We start from the raw sequence: 18868 nt of genomic DNA, 5'->3' as shown, positions 1-18868 counted from the left end.
AAACTCTTTTTAGTTCTATAAAAGGATAATGTCTTATCAGATTGAAAAATATCAGTCGTATTGCAGAGGCGTGATATCCTTTTTAGGGAAGGTAAAACAGCACGAAAGAGCAGGATATATGTTTGAACAGAAGGCTTTTGTACCTAAGTAGAGTTTTAGCTTGGATGCAGTCAAGATTTAGTTGATATAACTATGCAGTTGATATAACTATAAAACAATTTATACATTGTTTTTGATATGGTTTTGGATATGATGAAGATATGAATTGCCTTATCAGACAATTTGTATGTAAGAACTGAAATAAAGTGTTGTTTGTTATTATATCATCCCTGTTTATCAATCCAGATACAGGGCATAATTCCCGTGGTCCTTAGGAACATTAATATGGGATAAAGTAAGACCCACCCACCCCTAAGAGGATTCTATTGCAGTATATATTGGACATTATCAACCACATACATCTATCTTAATTTTTCACCCGTTTTACTCCCATAACGTCCTTTTAAGTAGAACCTCCCATATTTTTATATTATCAACAAACCTCCCTATAACTCTATTATCAATACCCTCCCCCCCCCGAAACACATCACAGAGTCAAGTAAATCCACAAAATTTATTGGTAAGTAGGATATAAGGAGTCCTCTATCACACATTTTAGCTCTTGCATCATCTGTGCTCTGCTCTCTGAAGTAAACACATGACGTATGTATTCTAAATATTACAAAAAATAAAAGAACCATGATTTATAGGTCGCAATTGTCAAGTATTATTAGAAAAAAATAAACACCAGCTAGAATATATTTTTAATATGCTGAATTTTTGCTGCATCTGCCTTTTAGATACTAAAGTTATAAACTTATCAGTTTTTCCGGATTTCTTTACGCTATTGTGCGTTTCTCAAGCTTGTGAAATAATCTTTGCTCGAAAATACTGTTGGTAATCTTTTGCTCCAATACAATAGTTCCGTTTTGTTTCCTTCCTTTTGTTTTCTTCCCTAGTTTGATTAAAAGTTGTTATTGTAGAGAATGTTTTTCTTTTTTTCTTCTTGCTTTGTTTCTTAATACTCCGTAGTGTAGCTGCTTTCTGCGTTATAAATTAATGAATAAATAAACCAATCCATCAAATTTTACTGTAGTAACTCCCATACCTACTTATCATATTCAACCATTATATATGCTGGGGCATGAAGCGACACAGCACCGCGTGGCAGGGTAAGCTAGTAGCTTCATAAGTATGCTTTCTCAACTTTTATGGTGTTTGAAATGAGTCTAAATAATAATATTTTTTCAAGGTTCCCATCAGTATAGATGGAGATGGAGATTCATGGAAAAACTAAAGGACTGGATCATCAAAGAAGAAGGATAAAGCAGCCAGGGATGTTCTCATTGAAGTTTTGAAACTAGAAGCAACATGGAGAATGATGTACAGCAAAGACAAACGGGCCAAAATATTTCGATACGTAGCTCGGGAAATGATGAAAATAGGTGTTAATCTTCCCAGTGATCTAGAAAGGTCAGGTGAACTGGTTGAAACGCAGTGGAAAAATATGGTGCAGCGCTCGAAAAGTTCTACTGACAATAGTAAGACAACAGGTGAAGCTTCAAAAAAGCCCTTATTCGTTGATGATTTATATGATATTCTTAAAGATAACACAACCTTTAAGCCAGTAACGGTCATTGGCAGCATTAATGGCCAACGAAAGCCAGCCTCTGAGTCAAAAGATATTGAGGATGAGGTGGAGGAATTGCTAGACATCAGAAATTCTCTGTCAACTTCTGCTGGAGTATCAAAAATAGTGAAAGTAAGTCTTAAAAAGCCCCATGGAAGCAAAGCTATTCAGAAAATGGTCAATGTTATGGATAGTGTATTCAAAATATCCAAACAGACAGAAAAGAGGCAGAGGGAAATGGCTGATGAAAAAAAACATAGAAAAGAAGAAAAGGAAGAAGCCAAGAAGAAGAGACACGAAGAAAATTTAGAATCTGCGCGGGATCTCAATGCAACACCAAAAACACTCCTGGAGTTTGAGAAAAAAATTCAACCCTCTTCAGAAACTGTAACTTTTTATGTTGGTTATTCTGAAATGTATTATATTGTCCGAACTAGTCTAATTTGGAATGCATCTGAACGCTAGGTTAAATCTGGAGGTTGAAACGTTAAAATCGCTTTATTAGCAGAGTATTACATATACCCGAACAGTATAGTATAGTGAAAACAAAACATCAAAATATATTAATACAACTACGGTGTTTGACTTTGCCTTCATCGCTCTCATAAGTACTTGTTAAGGGAGCTACTGGAACTTGCAAGTTCAATCCACGTTCATGTCATCCTAATTTAAAATGCAAATATTGTGTAAAACACAAGATGCAGTCACTATTACACTTGCCATTTCAACATTTTTATTTACAAAGTGCGTTCTTTGAAATCTTTTTTTAAGGTCGCCAAAGGCACTTTTGATAACTAACCGTGATTTTTGCATTTACTTATTGAACGCTTTTTCTTTTGGAGTAACTGCATTTGAGTGTTTTAAAACTGGTATCAACCATGAAAGGCAAGGAAAGGCTGAGTCGACTTTTAAGCGATATTTTGAGTCGGTAAAATTTCCAGTCTTTAATGCTTCAACTCCAAACCAGAGAGATGATTTGCAATGAACTCTACTGTCGAGGGCTGACCCTGGGAATCCCAAACTTACATAGGAGAACAGCATTTTTGGTAGGCACACGTCAATAATTATTATTGAGTGGAACGTTTTCATGTTTAAGTAGGATATCTGGTCACTTTCAGGGCTTTAATCTTAGCATGGCATCCATCAATTGGTATAATCCCAGGTGCGGGCTGTCCAAACTTCACTGAGGATTCAAAACTTATTCAATATTGCCCATTTCAGTTGGGCCTTGCCACCTTATAAAGTCTTTCATGCCAGTTAAAGCTAAGATATTCCAGACTTTTGTGATGGCTTGCCAAACTGCTCTTATTGATCATGCAAACTGACTTGACAATTCCCATAAATAGCACTGTGTGGCCAAGTACCATACAATTATGAGGCATGTTTCTTGGATGGTCATTGGTACAGTTCCGCCTTGACCTTTCATCTCAAAGTCTTTGAGAATCTTGTCATTCTAAACGAAACAAAATGCATGTATTGTACACATAAATAAATTAATAAAGGGAATAAAGCTGTTAAAATAATAAAGGAATAAAGCTTGTTATTATGGCCGCTATAAATATCATGTGTACCCTCAAAATGAGGAACAGCTTCTTATTATATATTAAATAAAAAACAAGTTTTATCAACTGAAAGTAAGGAGCAACATTAAAAATTAAAACTAAAAGAAATCATTACATATATGAGGCTGTTCGCCCCCTTGTCAATACCTTGCTCTTTAAGCTAAAGTTTTCGTTAGTACTTTCAAATTTATTCAAGTTAAACAGCCTTTGTGATTCAGGGGTCATTCTTAAAGAATTAAATAAGAAAACTAGTTTTTTTTAACTAGAAGTAAGGAGCGACATTAAAACTTAAAACGAACAGAAAATACTCCGTGTATGAAAGGGGCTGTTCCCTTCTCAACGCCTCACTCTTTACGCTAAAGTTTGACCCTTTCTCTCAATTCTACTTTATTAAACAGTAAAAAACTATAGTGTAAAGAGCGGGGCGTTGAGAAGTTGAGACATAGTATAGACAATGGACAATGGAATCACGGGTTACATGGCTATAGTTTACTATTTCTTCTAGTATAAACTTATGAAGACTACATCTTTTACTGATATCTTTCATTTAATCAATCCAGTGACTGATGAACCATTCTTGACGAATGAGCTTTCAATAGACTGATAGCCTATTTAGAATATGACAGTCCATTCATATTTCAAGGGTCACTCTATGGCTGTCTCATAGATGGAATACTCATATTCCAGACTAGGACATCTGCTTCTTGCCTTGTCAATGAGACATTACCCAGAGAAAAACCATACACCTTGCTGATGCATATATACATGTCATTTGCTGAAATTCTATGAAGATGATTATAATTTCAGCAACAAAGCTATAAGAGTATAGTCAGCTATGTTTGGCATAAAATTCATATGCAATTCTGTCAATTAGCATTCTTCGGTTTAATTAGTCTAGCAAAATAGTTTGAAAGACTGTATACCCTTTGCCTACTTGAAATGGTTTCAAAATTCCTCCTCAATCATGCAGGAGAGAATCCGATCTATAAAACCTATATTTCTGATCGCCTCATTCCTGTTCAGCAGCAAGCAGCCTACCACACAAGCTAAAGTTGCGGCTATCTCATTTGTGTCCACTTCATCTTTGCTAGTACTGCTTGAATCACTACTATTCAAAAGCTCGTAAACTGTATTCACGGCTTCAACAATTACATCTTTTAAAATGTCTACCATTTTAACAATATTAATGCGTTTATTCCTTTCGATCCATATTATCATCCACGGTTTATAACTCGAATATTTCTCGTTTTTCGTAACGAATCTATTAACAACAACAACAACAACAAATCCATGTGGCTGTATAAATTTGAACCCTGGATATATATGTATTAAATTGTGAGATAAAACTGTTTTTCTTTGTTTTTTGCATTTTCCCAGGTCTTGTGATACCCTAGGTTTTGATTTAAGGGACCTACCTCAGTGCTGTGATTGATATATTTAGACTTTTGGGCAATTCATTTTATTTTCAATTCTCCAGGGAATTGCTTATCTTCCCGTTCTTCCTTTTTTGCCTTTACAGTGTTGCCGGTCCAAATTTGTGAAGTATCTGTTTATTTTTTTATAAAGCCATAGACTACATAAGCTGAATCGTTTATTTTCTGCATTTGGGGAAACCTGTGCAGAAGAGAGCGATAACAAACACGAAGAGCCGTATTGGTACCGGCGGGATATTCATCCTTAAACTGCTGGGGATAGGCGATTTGAGTATCCGCGCTTCCCACAGGTCCCCCAAGTTCTGAAAACCCCGTGATAAATTGATATCTGTTGGCTGAAAAGCTTTTTTTCCCCGCATTTTTTCCAGCGATTTTTTCTCATATCATGCCGCCACCTAGCGAAACTAAGGCCACATCAAGTAGAAGACCAAAAAGGACTCATATAAGTCCGAAAAAAGGATCCGACAATTGTCTTGCCTGCAATATTGCAGTAGAAAATGATTCTTATGCCATTCTTTGTGATGGGTGTGACAAGTGGATATGTGCCGAGTGTCTAGACATGCCTGAACCTGAATATCTGCTTGTCACTAAAATCTCCCGACGTGTAGATATTTGTATCAAGTGCCCAGCATGTAAATATGGATCAACATCTATTAATACTCAAAATGCTAGTGTTGAGAATATCGTAAAAGCTACAATAGATAGCATGAAAAATGAGATTATTGATAAAATCCCATCTCAAGCGGCCTTTCAAGAAATTGTCCAAGCATCTTTAAAAGACTTGGAAAAATCATTAAAAGCTGAAATCTCACAAACTGTCAGTGAGATAAAATCACAAGTGTCAGCACTGGAAACCCGGGTGTCCGAAAAATGCTCACTCTCTGAAATGCGCTCCGAAGTCCAGACGGTAGTCCGTCAAGAGACAACAAGCATCAAAGCCAATCTCACCCAGCATCTTGATAGTGAGATCCAGCGCCACTTTTCTGAAGAAAAGGACAGACAACGTAGAGCCCTTAACATTGTTGCGTTCGGGATCCCTCCGCAACCCAATGACCAACTATTCATCAAATCTTATATTGATCAAAAGTATAAGCTCAGAGACGTTCACATCAATAATGTGAGAAGACTTCCGATCCCTACCAATTCTCTGCCATCTGCACGCCCTCCTCCTGTCCTTTTTACTGTCCCAAGCCTGGACATCAAAAGGTCAATCATTAACCGCTCCCGCGAGCTCCACGAGGATATACAATTTCGTGGTGACGCATCCAAGACAAAGAGAAACAGGAGGAAGGCTTTAGTTGAGGAGTTGAAAAGAAGAATAAGCTCAGGTGAGCCCAACCTCATGATCTTCAAGGGCCAAATCGTTCCAAAAAACGAGGCTGCTCATCGCAGTTGGGAAGCGCCACCCCGGTCCCCTCCAAAGCAATCCCCGATGGAAACCTAGTTATATCATCGCATCCTTATGTAAATAGTTTTTTTTCCCCAGTGCTTCGTTTTGATAAATCGTCAGTTGATATTTCTTGTGAAGCTTCATCCAATCCTTCTCCAAATATTTCCCATGTTGATTTAAGAGCTATTTCTGCTAATGTTAATTCAAATGTTATATCTAATTATTCGCTCGTGTCATGTCAGAATTCAGCAGATTCAAGTTTTTCAAGTACTATTGTAACTGCGGAGGCTTCCCAGGAAGAAGAAGAAGACTTGAGCTTTGTTTCTGCCGAGGAAGAAAGTGACTCTGGTGAAAATAACAACAGACAAACCATACTGGACAGAAGCCAACCAGAACCAGCAACCGTAAGTTCTGACTTTAATGTATGTGTTACTAATGTTGACCAGTTGCCCAACAAAATTGATGAACTAAAAACCCTAATTGACTCAAAAAGGTTCGATGTGATCTTACTGACTGAAGTCTGCCCTAAAAACAGTAGTAACAAACTTCACGATTCCCATGTGAAAATCCCAGGTTACCGAGTTCTCTAAAATCTGTCGTCTCAGGGTTGCAAAAGAGGAACACTAGCCCTCGCTAAAACAGGATACAATACAAAGATAATTGATGTTCCTCTCCTTTGCCCCTTTGTTGAGGCAGTTTGCTTTGATCTATGTGTGCCAGGGAGCCATGAGTCAGAGACAGTCAGAATCGGATGCATCTACAGAAGTCCCTCAGCCCCATCCCAAGTTGTAACCGAACAAGCAATAGCAGAAATAATATGCACACTAAATTCGAACCTCAAAGGACATCTGCTTATTGCCGGCGATTTCAACCTTCCATCTATAAACTGGATAAACGGTTTTGGATGTTGTGCCACTCCAACCGAACAAGACAAGCAACAGCCTTTCCTAAATTGCCTCAGTGAATTGTCCCTACACCAGATAGTTGACCAACCAACTAGATACAGATTGTTTCAGCGCCCAACAACACTTGACCTGGTTATCTTGAATGACAAAAGCTTAGTTCAAAGTATTGATTACTCACCACCCCTTGGTAAAAACGATCACCTAACTATAGAGCTCATGCTGAAAGTGAAGGTACTTAAGAACAAGCTAGTCAAAAAAGTGTTTGTCGACTACATTGCTATTCGAAATGAATTATCCAATACAGACTGGCCGAATGTACTAAGTGGCACAGTTGACGAACAATGGACCAAATTCAAGGGTGTTTTGCTGAAAGCTCAGGATGCCCACACAAAGACCAGTTTCAAACCAAAACCTAGATCCCTCCCCTACATGACAAAAGACATCAAAAGAGAAATAAACAGGAAAAAGAGGTCATGGAAAAAGTTCAGGCAGTCAGGAGACCTGCAGCAACACACAAAATTCACCAAGGCACGGAACAAGCTGAGAAACCTCACCAGAAATCTTTACGAAAATCTGGAGTCCAATCTTGCCAAAGAAAGTAAGACAAATCCTAAAAAATTCTGGAATTATGTCTCTAGCAAGAATCACTCCCGTCGAAATGTCTCCAGACTGGGGAAACCCTGTGGCACTACCGTAACCAACATAACTGATGTAGCAAACGAACTAAATAGGCACTTTGCTTCAGTTTTCACTTGTGAACCGGAAGGCCCCCTGCCAAACTGCCCGGGCTATGAAGCCCCCACAACGATGGAGCAAGTCAGCATCGACCCCTCCAACATCCTCAAACGGAATCAAAATCTTGACACAAATAAATCGGCTGGACCAGATCACTCACACCCAAGACTGCTGAAGGAACTGGCAACCATCATCGCAGGACCACTGTCTGACCTATTCCAAAAGTCTATTAATGCTAAATCTGTCCCATTTGATTGGAAAACTGCTTTTGTGACCCCAATATTCAAAAAAGGCAGCAGACTTAAAGCAGAAAACTACAGACCTATAAGTCTCACATCAGTAGTCGCAAAAATCCTTGAAAGGGTGGTTAATGATGCAATACTGGAACATCTGAAAGTCAACAATATCCTATCCCCTAATCAGCATGGGTTTCAACCAGGAAAGTCAGTTGAAACAAACTTACTGGAAACATATGACATCATTACAGATTTGCTTGACAAAGGATTGCCAGTGGACCTAGTTTTACTAGACTTTGCTAAGGCCTTTGATAAAGTCCCACACAAAAGGCTAAGAGAAAAGCTTACTGCTGCCCAGTTACACCCCAACCTGGTTGATTGGCTTATGGACTTCCTGTCAGGACGAACCCAGAAAGTCAGGCTATTTGGTGCTGGAGGTGAAAAGGTCTTTTCCAAGCCCTGTGATGTCATCAGTTGAGTACCGCAGGGAACTGTTCTTGGTCCTACACTGTTCAACATCTACATCAACGATATATTCAGCGAGGTGGAAAACAACTTGTCTCTCTATGCTGACGACTCAAAGCTATTTGGAGCAGTGAATGTAAAATCCCTGCAAACAGATATCCAGAAAATCCAGCTGTGGGCAGACAAATGGCTCTTATCGTTCAATATAAGCAAGTGCAGCACGCTACACTTTGGATCCTCAAACCCATGCGCCCAATACCATATGCATGAACATGCCTCCAACTCCGATTCACCCATCAAGACCAGCACAGAGGAACGCGACCTTGGGGTCATCGTTGACAGCCTTCTCAAGTTCCATGCCAACACCATCAAGAGCGTGTCCCAGGCCAACACAAACTTAGGTCTGATCAAAAGAACAGTTACCAGCAGATCCCCACTAGTTTTCCTGAAACTTTACAAGGCACTAGTCAGACCCGTTTTGGATTTTGGCATGTGCGCTGCCTTCCCAACATACAAAGGAGATGTCAGGCTAATTGAGGGAGTCCAGAGGAGAGCAACCAAGGCCATCACAAACCTTGGAGACAAACCTTATCAAGATCGTTTACGGGCTCTCAACCTCCCTACCCTCGTGTACAGGCGCAACCGTAGCGACATGATGATGACCCGCAAATTGCTTAACTCATCATATGCCAAGATCCTGCCCATCCACCCAGGCCCCCCACAGTGCACCAGAGGACACTCAATGAAGCTGTTCAAGCAGTCAGTCAGAACCAGGGCCAGAGAAAGTTTCTTCACCAACAGAGTCGTCAACCCCTGGAATGAACTGTGCGAAGCAACAGTCTCAGCCCCCACCTCCGAAGCATTCAAGAAGGCACTGGATAAAGAGTGGGCCACGAAAGACTGGAAGTATGAGTGGGACATTCCGTCCTGCTCATACCTGCTATGAGACATCACTGATTCAACTCAGGAGCATTCAACAGATCTACAGATCTTAATTTGCTCCGAAGTGCAAATTAAGGTAATTAAGGTAATCTATAACCTAAATTGAGAATCCCAAATGGTCGCGAAAAAACGCTTTTGATCTTGTTGATGTTCATTTCTTTTTAGTGATTTCATTTTTATAAAGAGAGAATAAAATTTTTAAAATTATGTACACGTTAAGATTTTTAAGAGGAGCTTCTAAAGCATTTCCTCTCACACCAAATACAAGCAGTTCCTTTCACGGATTTTCTAAAATATCTAGTAGTTTCACACCAAAAAGTTTTGATCCAAATCAAGTGACTTCGTTCGTCAGCTATGTGAAACAGACTAGCTTTCACACTTTACCTACTAGGCCTTGTCATGGACCTCTAGAGCCTTCAAAATTGTCACGAGGAAAGTTTTATTCATACAACAGCTGTATATCTGGTTTTTACAGGAGTAATAATAGTGTGCATGTCTCTTCTGTACAGTTTTCTGTATTTAGAACATTGAAAAATTCCAATGAAGATAAAGTTAAAACAGACTTAGAATCAAAGACTGAGAAGCCTAGAACTAACTTCCTACAAGGGTTTAGCAAATTAGAAGGAAGTAATATTGAATCTCTAGATGCCCCATTCAAAACAAATGCTCCAAATCAGCAAGAGGATGAAGATCAAAAGAAAAAAGATGAAGATGCAAAAAAGTCTATGAGAACTTTGAAAATATCTTTTTCAGTTCTTGGCATTGTGATATTTGGTGTATCTGGATATCTTGTAGCAAGATGGGGTGAGTAATTATAAGCTATTTTAGTTTCATAATTAGCCTATCATTTCCACTAAAAAGAAAAAAAGGAAATTATATCACTGAAACATAATATTGGGTAAAATAGCTTAGCTAGGCCTATTGTCTGCTATCTTGGAAAGGGATTAGGTTAAAATAAACTCTGAAGGGTAAGTCAACAGACTACAGTAGCCTATATCCTAGGAAAGTATTTTGAACTAGGGTATCCTGCCTAACTCCACACTCTCTCCTCTAGTACTCTTTGCTATCTTGGAAAGGGGTTAGGTTAAAAAAAATTGGTAAAATTCTAGTTAATTGACTTCTTGCTACTTCAGAAAGGGTTTAGGTTAGGAAAATGAAAGTTTCAGGGATGAATATACAGTCTAAAGTATGTCCCAGGAAGGTATTTTGAAGCAACTATCTTGACTCCTTCTCCCTCTAGAGGGCCTTGACCTTTGATGACCTTTAAAAATATGTGTGTTATAAAAGTGAAACCTTGCAAAATAGATAACTTTGCTCAATTCCGTTTTATAAGGTTTCAAAGATATGCAAATACACTTCCTGAATTTTGAAAAAGAAACATTGATATGGCTCAAAATTCAACTCAAATAACAGAAATTGCATTTTCAGAACTAAAGGCAGAGAAAAACCAATTAGTAACTGAAAACTAAGGTAAAATGTTGTTTTGTCAAGATTTCAATAGGTATAGGACCTGTCATGTAGGCAAATTCCAGGGCCCTCTAGAGGGGGAAGGAGTGGAGGTGGGTACTTTAAAATACCTTCCCGGGACATACTTTAGCCTGTAGACCCATCCCTGAAAGTTTCATTTTCCTAACCTAAACCCTTTCTGAGATACCAAGAAGTCAATTAACTAGAATTTTACCAAAAAATTAAATTTTGGTAAAATTCTAGTCAATTGACTTCTTGCTATCTTGGATAGGGTTTAGGTTAGGAAAATGAAACTTTTAGGGATGGATCTACAGGCTAAAGTATGTCCTGGGAAGGTATTTTAAAGTACCCATCCCCACTCCTTCTCCCTCTAGAGGGCCCTGAAATTTGCCTACATGACAGGTCTATACCTTTTGAAGTTTTGACAAAACAACATTTCACCTTAATTTTCAGTTACTAGTTGCTTTGTCTCTGCCTTTAGTTCTGAAAATGCAATTCCTGTAATTTGAGTAGAATTTTGAGCCATTACCTTAAATTACCTTAAATTACCTTAAATTGCATTTGCCAGCAAGATAAGGTGGTAGGTCCTCCTGTAGTTCTTGCTGGTGGTGAGTGATGTAATTATGTTGGCTTAGCTTCTCAGTCCAACCTCCACTCAGCCCTTTCCCAGTCCCTGTTGACTCCAGCCTTGAAGGAGTGGGGAGTCTCAGCTTGGATAGGCTATTCCAGAGGGGGGCCACTCAAATGGAAAAGAAGCCACATCATTCTCTTCTCCAACATCCAGGCAGTTGAAGCTTTAGACTGTGACCTCTTGAATTGTTAGCCAGGGAGGGGGTGAAGATCTGGTTCATGTGACTGGATTTGAAATTTTTTGTAAAGTTTTGTAACCGCACGTGGCTTTCTGGTTACAAAAGAGCACTTAATGAGTCTGAGAGCTTGATTTGCTTTTGCAACCTGACCCTGAGTGTGGCTGTAGAATTTTAAATCTTTGTCCACAATGATGCCTAAGTCTCTCTCCTTGCCAACAGCTTCCAACAGATCACACCATATATGGTAGGGATGGTGGGGGTTATTGCACCATAAGTGCAATACCTTGCATTTAGTTGCATTGAATTATAGGGCACAAGTTGATGACCAGGAGGATAGCCTGTCAAGGTCCAGCTGAATGAAGGCTCTTTCTTCACGTCCTCATGCACCTGGTAAGCTTTAAGCTTCAGCATCAGGGATGAGTGTTCAACTTTGTCAAAGGCTTTGGCTTGGTTGAGTAAGATAATATCAACCAGTTTACCTGCATCCAAAATTTTAGTTGCATGATCATATGACTGAATAAAGTGGGTGTCAATTGACCTGCCCCTGCAAAATCAATGTTGTCTATCGGTAATAAGAGTATTTTCTTCTAAATAGTTTATTAGAGCATGATGATACCTTCTGTGATCTTGCAAATGGCTGAGGTTAGGCTTACTGGTCAATAATTTCCTGGGATATCCTTGTCACATTTCTTAAAAATTGGTATAATATTTGCTGTTCTCTAGTCATTTGGTATTGACTTTTTGGCCATCAGTGTTTTTTTTTTAAATTTAGGAAATGTATTTGCATATCTTTAAAACCTTATAAAATGGAATTGAGCAAAGTTACGAAGCTGAAAACAAATTTGTTGTACTTCAATTAAGCAGAAGATCTATTTTGCAAGGTTTCACTTTTATAGCACACATATTTTTAAAGGTCAGGGCCCTCTAGAGGGAGGAGGAGTGGAGTTAGTTGCTTCAAAATACCTTCCTGGGACATACTTTAGTCTGTAGATTCATCCGTGGAAGTTTCATTTTCCTAACCTAAACCCTTTCTGAGATAGCAAGAAGTCAATTAACTAGAATTTTACCAAAATTTTGAGTTATGAATCCAGGGGTCAAAAGTATACTCTAGGAAAGTATTGCATAGCTTCTATGTTAAACCTCTTCTGATTTCTGAGTCTTAGAAATTTGCCTACTTGACAGGTCCTATTGTAATGTTGACTAAGTAATATTTTACCTTGATTTTTAATTATCAGTTTCTTCTTCTTTGGTTTTAGTTCCAAAAAAGCAATTCCTGATAGCCTATTTGATAAGAATTTTAAGTAAGTAATGTCAATGTTTTTTTCTAAATTCAGGAAATGCTTTTTTCAGATCTTAGAAACCTCATTAATTAGGATTGAACAAAGTTCTAAGCTGAAAATTACCAGTCTTAAATCTAGGCTATGTTGAATTCCCCATAATTAGTTTTTGCTGGTTCTTAAAATTCAGCCATTATGCAAGATCATTCAAAGCCTACCAACAAAACTCAAGGTGCTTGATTGTGGAGATCTGGTAAAGAAAAGTATTATCTTCTCTTTACCAAATAGGATATAATTTCAAAAACCAAGAATTCAAAATTCATTGCAAGTCCAGCTTTTGAATAGGTAGCAGTTGACCTATTTCTAATAACAGAACTATACCATGATATGTCAACTAAAGAATATCACTAAGGAGTGTCTCACATAGTCCTAGCATTACATTGTGATTTTTAAGAAGGAATATGAATAGAAAATCGAACTACTAAGTACTCCACAACAATTTCTAAACACGATTTGAGATAATTGTAACTGATGAAATCTAGATGTGTCTTTGTACTTCTTTTGTACGAGAGAGTTTTTGTATGGTAGTGTTTCTTCAGTTTTAAAGAAGAGCAATTCTTCTTTAAATTGCTCTTCTTACTGACCTATTACTGTCTTTTGCACTTTTAGTAAAGTTCTTGAGAATGCACCACTACTGTTTGTGACTAATAGTATGCTTGAGGGATATAACCATTTTGGATTTTGGCCTGGAGTAGGTTGTCAGCATGTGCATTATCTTCTTTGCTCCTTGAAAATTCTTTTAAGGGAAAGTATATCTATCTTTGTGGCTTAGATATATCAAAAGCTTTCAACAGTGTATTTCACAGTCAGCTTTTTTCTGCTCTTCATGGTTGTGCTGTTAATCTATTGGTTATAGTGCTTCTTCATTACTGGTATTCTAATTCTTTTATTTTGCTGAAATCAGCCCCAGTTACTATTATTAAAGTTAAAAGAGATTTAAGTCAAGGTGGAGTTTTATCTCCAACCCTATTTAGATTATGTATTTCAGGAGTTCTGACAAATATATCAGCTACCTATCTTTCTGGTTTTTACGGCACTTGGTAGTTACCAACTGACATATAACAATTGTAATTTCTGTCTGTTGGCCCTGGTTTTACTAGTTCAGGCCCTTCCAGATAAGCTAGGTTGGTGAAAGTTGGCAGGCATATCAATGACCAAACAAGATTAAATTAGAAATAGTTGCTTCCCTGACTTGACCATCTGGGCTGGTAGCAAGTGAACAAGATAGTTGAGAAGAATTTTATTTGCTGATAAAACAAATGATTATTGTTCTGAAGTACAGCTTGCTGGTCTAGATGGATGATTCTTGCTTAGGTTGTGAGAGGTCTCAGGTTCAAATCTTGGACTGCCCTAATTTTTACATGAAGAAGATCTGAAACTAGATACATGATCAATATAGCAATCACCGAAAGTTGGCAGGCATAGCAGGGACAGGAGCAGATTAAATTAGTAAATTAGAAATAGTTGCTTACCCAATTTGTCTTGGAGGGGGGGGGGGGGGGAGTGGAAGCATGGTTAGTTCAGAAAAGTTAAAAAATGATGTATTTTAACTTATGAATGGGTGATCAGATCTTAATGACATTTGATATTTAGAAGGACCTTATGTGTCAGAGCTCTTATTTTAAATCCTGACCAGATCTGAAGACATTGGGGGGAGCAGGAGAAGGAATCTAGAAATCTTTGGAAATGCTGAGAGTGGAAAGATCAGGGTGAAACTTGGTGGGAAGAATAAGGACAAATCCTAGATACACAATTGAAATAATCTGATTAGATTATAGGACCCCTCTTGGGGGGGGGGTCTAGTGCTTTGGTTAGTTTGGTGCTTCTAAACATGTTAGGATAATGAAAATTGGTAGGCATGTCAGGGACCTGCACAAACTGACTTGATAACAGTCGTTTCCCCGATTTGACCATCTGGAGGGGGGCTTGAGGGAGGGGAAATCATGAAAATTGAGGTATGTTTATCTCATGAATGGGTGATCAGATATTAATGAAACTTGATATATAGACAGATGTCTTGTCTCAGATGCTCCTTTCTGAATTTGGATCAGATCCAAGGACATTGGGGGACGGAGGAGAGAAATGGAAATCTTGTAAAATGCTTGGAGTGGAGAGATTGGATGAAACTTGATGGGAAGAATAAGCACAGGCTCTAGATACATGATTGACATAATCAGATCTGATCTCTTAGGGTGAGTTGGGGGGATTTTTAGTGCCTTGGCGAGCTTAAGAATAAGCACAAGTTCTAGATGCATGATTGACATAACCCAAGCAGATCAAATCTTTCATCACAAGTGCCATATGAGTGCTCGTGTTCTAATGTATTATGTATGTTTTTTTTTATTTTAAGGATTATTTTATCAACCCAGTGGTCCTAGAATTTTGTGAGAGGGCTCATTCAAACATAAATTAAAAGTTCTTGTGCACTTTTTAAGTGACAAAAAAGATTAAAGGGCAACTAGGCTCCTCCCATGCCCTGTTTTCCCAAAATTGTTGGATGAAAATTTGAAGATAGTCATTTTGTTCATCATAATTGAAAGGCCCAATAACTATGCTTTCAGATGCAAAATGACACCCCGCAGCCACAAAGGAAAGGTCTTTAAGATATAAAATTTCCCCATTGTTTACATATATTATTTGTTTTGGAAAGTATGGATACATTTTGTATGGGGGCGGGGACAAATTTTCTGCTAGGGGTTTTCCTTGGGGAGGATGTTTCCATGGGGTATACTTCTCATAGAAATTATACACTTGGGGAATTTACCAGAATTCCTAATCAAAATTTGTTTATGTGTCTTACTTTCTCTTTTCTGTCTCAATTTTATTTGTGAAGTTATTATGGGTAATTTTCAGGGGTAAATTTTCACCAGGAAGTATCTAGGGACTATTTCTGTGGAGGTGGAACCAGATTTCCTGGCATCATTTAAAAAATGATCAGAAATTGAATAAGAAAAAACAAGTTTTTTCAACTGAAAGTAAGGAGCAACATTAAAACATAACACAAACAGAAATTATCGCATATATGAAGGGGTTGCCCTCTTCTCAACACCTCATTCTTTATGCTAAAGTTTGAATGTTGTCCCAATTCTTTAAGAATAGCTTCTGAAACACAGGGGGTCATTTAATTAGAACAATAAGAAGCTTTTTTAAAAGTACTGGGGACAATCTCCCTCATATATGTAATAATTTCTGCTCATTTTAAGTTTTAATGTTGCTCCTTACTTTCAGTTGAAAAAAAATATTTTTTTATTAAATTAATAAGAAAATCCAATTAGGATATACTAAGATTGTTGCCAATAGAGGTAAATATTGTTAACCTGTATTGGCCAAGCACTACGCAACCTTTTGCAATCATTCAATTCTTTTTGCTTCTGGAATTTTCCCCCTTCTTAAGAAAAAAGAATTAAAAAGAATCTAGTTTAATTATTTTAGATTTGGTAAATTTTTGTTGTTTCTTCCTCCTTGGACCAAAAACTTGAGTTCTCATTAAAAATGTTTTGTTCCTGATCCTATTACAGTAAAACTGTAAGTACTAAACAGAGAGCTTTGAAATGCTGCTTGTATTCATGTTTCTCCACATTAAAGCCTTATCAGTTTTTTTTTTACTTGTAAGTTATTTTTTTTTATGGCACTTAGTATTATACAAGTGAATATAGCAATTGCAAATTCTGTCGGTCTGTCTGTCTGTCAGTACTGGTTTTGCTACTTTAGGCACTTACAGGTAAGCTAGGACGATGAAACTCGGCAGGCGTATCAGGGACCGGGCCAGATTAAATTAGAATAATCGTTTTCCCAATTTGACCATCTGGGCGGGGGGGAGAGTGGGGGCCTGTTAATTCAGAAAAATAGAAAAAATGAAGTATTTTTAACTTACGAACGGGTGACGGGATCTTAATGAAATTTTATGCTTGGAAGGATGTCGTGTTTCAGAACTCTTACTTTAAATCCCAACCAGATCTGTTGACATCGCAGGGGGGGGGGGTTCTAGGGGAGGGGTTGGGGGGGAACCTAAAATCTTGGAAAACGCTTAGAGTGAAAGGGATCGGTATAAAACTTGGTGGGAAAAATAAGAACGAGCAGATCACAACGGATCTACTCTGTTTGGGGGAGTTGGGGGGGGGGGGGGGTCAATTCTGAAAAAATAGAAACAATAAGGTATTTTTAACTTACAAAGGAGTGATCAGATCTTAATGAAATTTGAATTTTAGAAGGATATCGTGTCTCAGAGCTCTTATTTTAAATCCCGACTGGATCCGATGACATTGGGGGGAATTGAGGGGGAAGCTAAAATTTTGCAAAATGCTTAGAATGGAGGGATTGGGATGAAACTTGTTGGGAAAAATAAACAAATGTCCTAGATACGTGATTGACATAGCCGGAACGGATACGCTCTCTTTGGGGGAGTTGGGGGGACGGTTAATCCTGAAAAAGTAGAGAAAATGAGGTATTTTTAACTTACGAAGAAGTGATCAGATCATAATGAAATCTGATGTTTCGAAAGACATTGTGTCTCAGAGCTCTTATTTTAAATCCCGACGGGATCTGGTGACATTGGGGGGAGCTGGGGGGCTAAAATCTTGGAAAACGCTTAGAGTTGAGGGATCGGGATGAAACTTGGTGGTAAAAATAACCATAAGTGCTAGATACGGGATTGACATAACCGGAACGGATCCGCGCTCTTCGGGGGAGTTAAGGGGAGGAGGGTTAATTCTGAAAAATAAAAAAACTGAGGTATTTTTAACTTACAAAGGAGTGATCGGATCTTAATGAAATTTGATGTTTAGAAGGATATGGTGTCTCAGAGCTCTTATTTTAAATCCCGACCAGATCCGGTGACATTGGGTGGGGTGGGGAGGACCTAAAATCTTGGAAAACGCTTATAGTGGAGGGTTCGGGATGAAACTTGGTGGGGAAAATAAGCACAAGTCCTACATACAGGATTGACATAACTGGAACGGATCTGCTCTCTCTTGGGGAGTTGGGGGGGGGGAGGGTTAATTCTAAAAAATTAGAAAAAATGAAGTATTTTTAACTTACAAAAGAGTGATTATATCTTAATGAAATTTCATATTTAGATGGACCTCGAAACTCAGATCTCTTATTTTGAATCCCGACCGGATCCAGTGTCATTAGGGGGGGGGGGACTTGAAATCTTGGAAAACGCTTAAAGCGGAGAGATAAGGATGAAACTTGGTGGAAAGAATAAGTACAAGTCCGAGATAGGTGACTGACATAACCGGACCAGATCCGCTCTCTTTGGTGGAGTGGGGGGGGGGAGTAATTCGAAAAAATTAGAAAAAATGAGGTATTTGTAACTTACGAACTGGTGATCTGATCTTAATGAAATTTGATATCTAGAAGGATATTGTGCTTTAGAACTCTAATTTTAAATCCCGACCAGGTCCGGTGACACTGAAGGGAGTTGGAGGGAGAAACCAGAATTCTTGGAAAACGTGAAAATCGAGGTATCTTACGAATGGGTGATCGGATCTTAATGAAACTTGATATATAGAAGAATCTTATGTCTCAGATGCTCCATTTTCAATTCGAACCGGATCCGGGGACATAGAGGGTTGGAGGGGGAAACAGAAATCTTGGAAACCGGAAATCGTGGAAAACGCTAAGAGTGGAGAGACCGGAATGAAACTTGATGGGAAGAATAAGCACAAGTTAAAGATACGAGATTGAAATAATTTGTACGGATCCGTTCTCTTTGGAGGAGCTGGGGGTTGCTAATTTGGAAAAATTAGAAAAATTTATTTATTTTTAACTTAAGGACGGGTGACCGGATCTTAATGCAATTTGATATTTAGAAGGAACTCATGTCTCATAGCTCTTACTTCAAATCCCGACCAGATCTGTTATTGGGGGGAGTTGGAGTGGGAAACCGGAAATCTTGGAAAACGCTTATACATGTC

At 38.3% G+C, this 18868-nt stretch overlaps 2 protein-coding genes across 2 annotated transcripts in view; both read left to right on the top strand.

Annotated features, from left to right (window-relative positions):
- Nucleotides 1-136: 136 nt before the first annotated feature.
- LOC136028618 (uncharacterized) lies at nucleotides 137-2259 on the top strand. Its single transcript, XM_065706450.1, has 2 exons — nucleotides 137-284; nucleotides 1292-2259. The coding sequence occupies exon 2, from the start codon at nucleotides 1418-1420 to the stop codon at nucleotides 2132-2134; it is 717 nt and encodes a 238-aa protein (XP_065562522.1). The 5' UTR covers nucleotides 137-284; nucleotides 1292-1417; the 3' UTR covers nucleotides 2135-2259.
- Nucleotides 2260-9503: 7244 nt separating this feature from the next.
- Nucleotides 9504-18868, top strand: part of LOC136029140 (mitochondrial import inner membrane translocase subunit TIM50-A-like) — a 50259-nt gene continuing 40894 nt past the window's right edge. Inside the window, exon 1 of the mRNA XM_065707232.1 lies at nucleotides 9504-10141. Within this exon, the coding sequence (XP_065563304.1) occupies nucleotides 9544-10141 (598 nt within the window). The 5' untranslated portion in view covers nucleotides 9504-9543. The remainder of the gene's footprint in view (nucleotides 10142-18868) is intronic.

Source organism: Artemia franciscana, chromosome 7 (assembly GCF_032884065.1).
Source record: "Artemia franciscana chromosome 7, ASM3288406v1, whole genome shotgun sequence".
In the NCBI taxonomy this organism is placed as follows: domain Eukaryota; kingdom Metazoa; phylum Arthropoda; class Branchiopoda; order Anostraca; family Artemiidae; genus Artemia; species Artemia franciscana.
Note: the sequence above shows the minus strand (reverse complement) of the source record. Positions and strands in the feature narration are given on the sequence as shown.

What these genes read in the sequence shown, in the direction of transcription:
- LOC136028618 (XM_065706450.1), top strand. Translation starts at nt 1,418, where the DNA reads ATGATGTACAGCAAAGACAAACGGGCCAAAATATTTCGATACGTAGCT.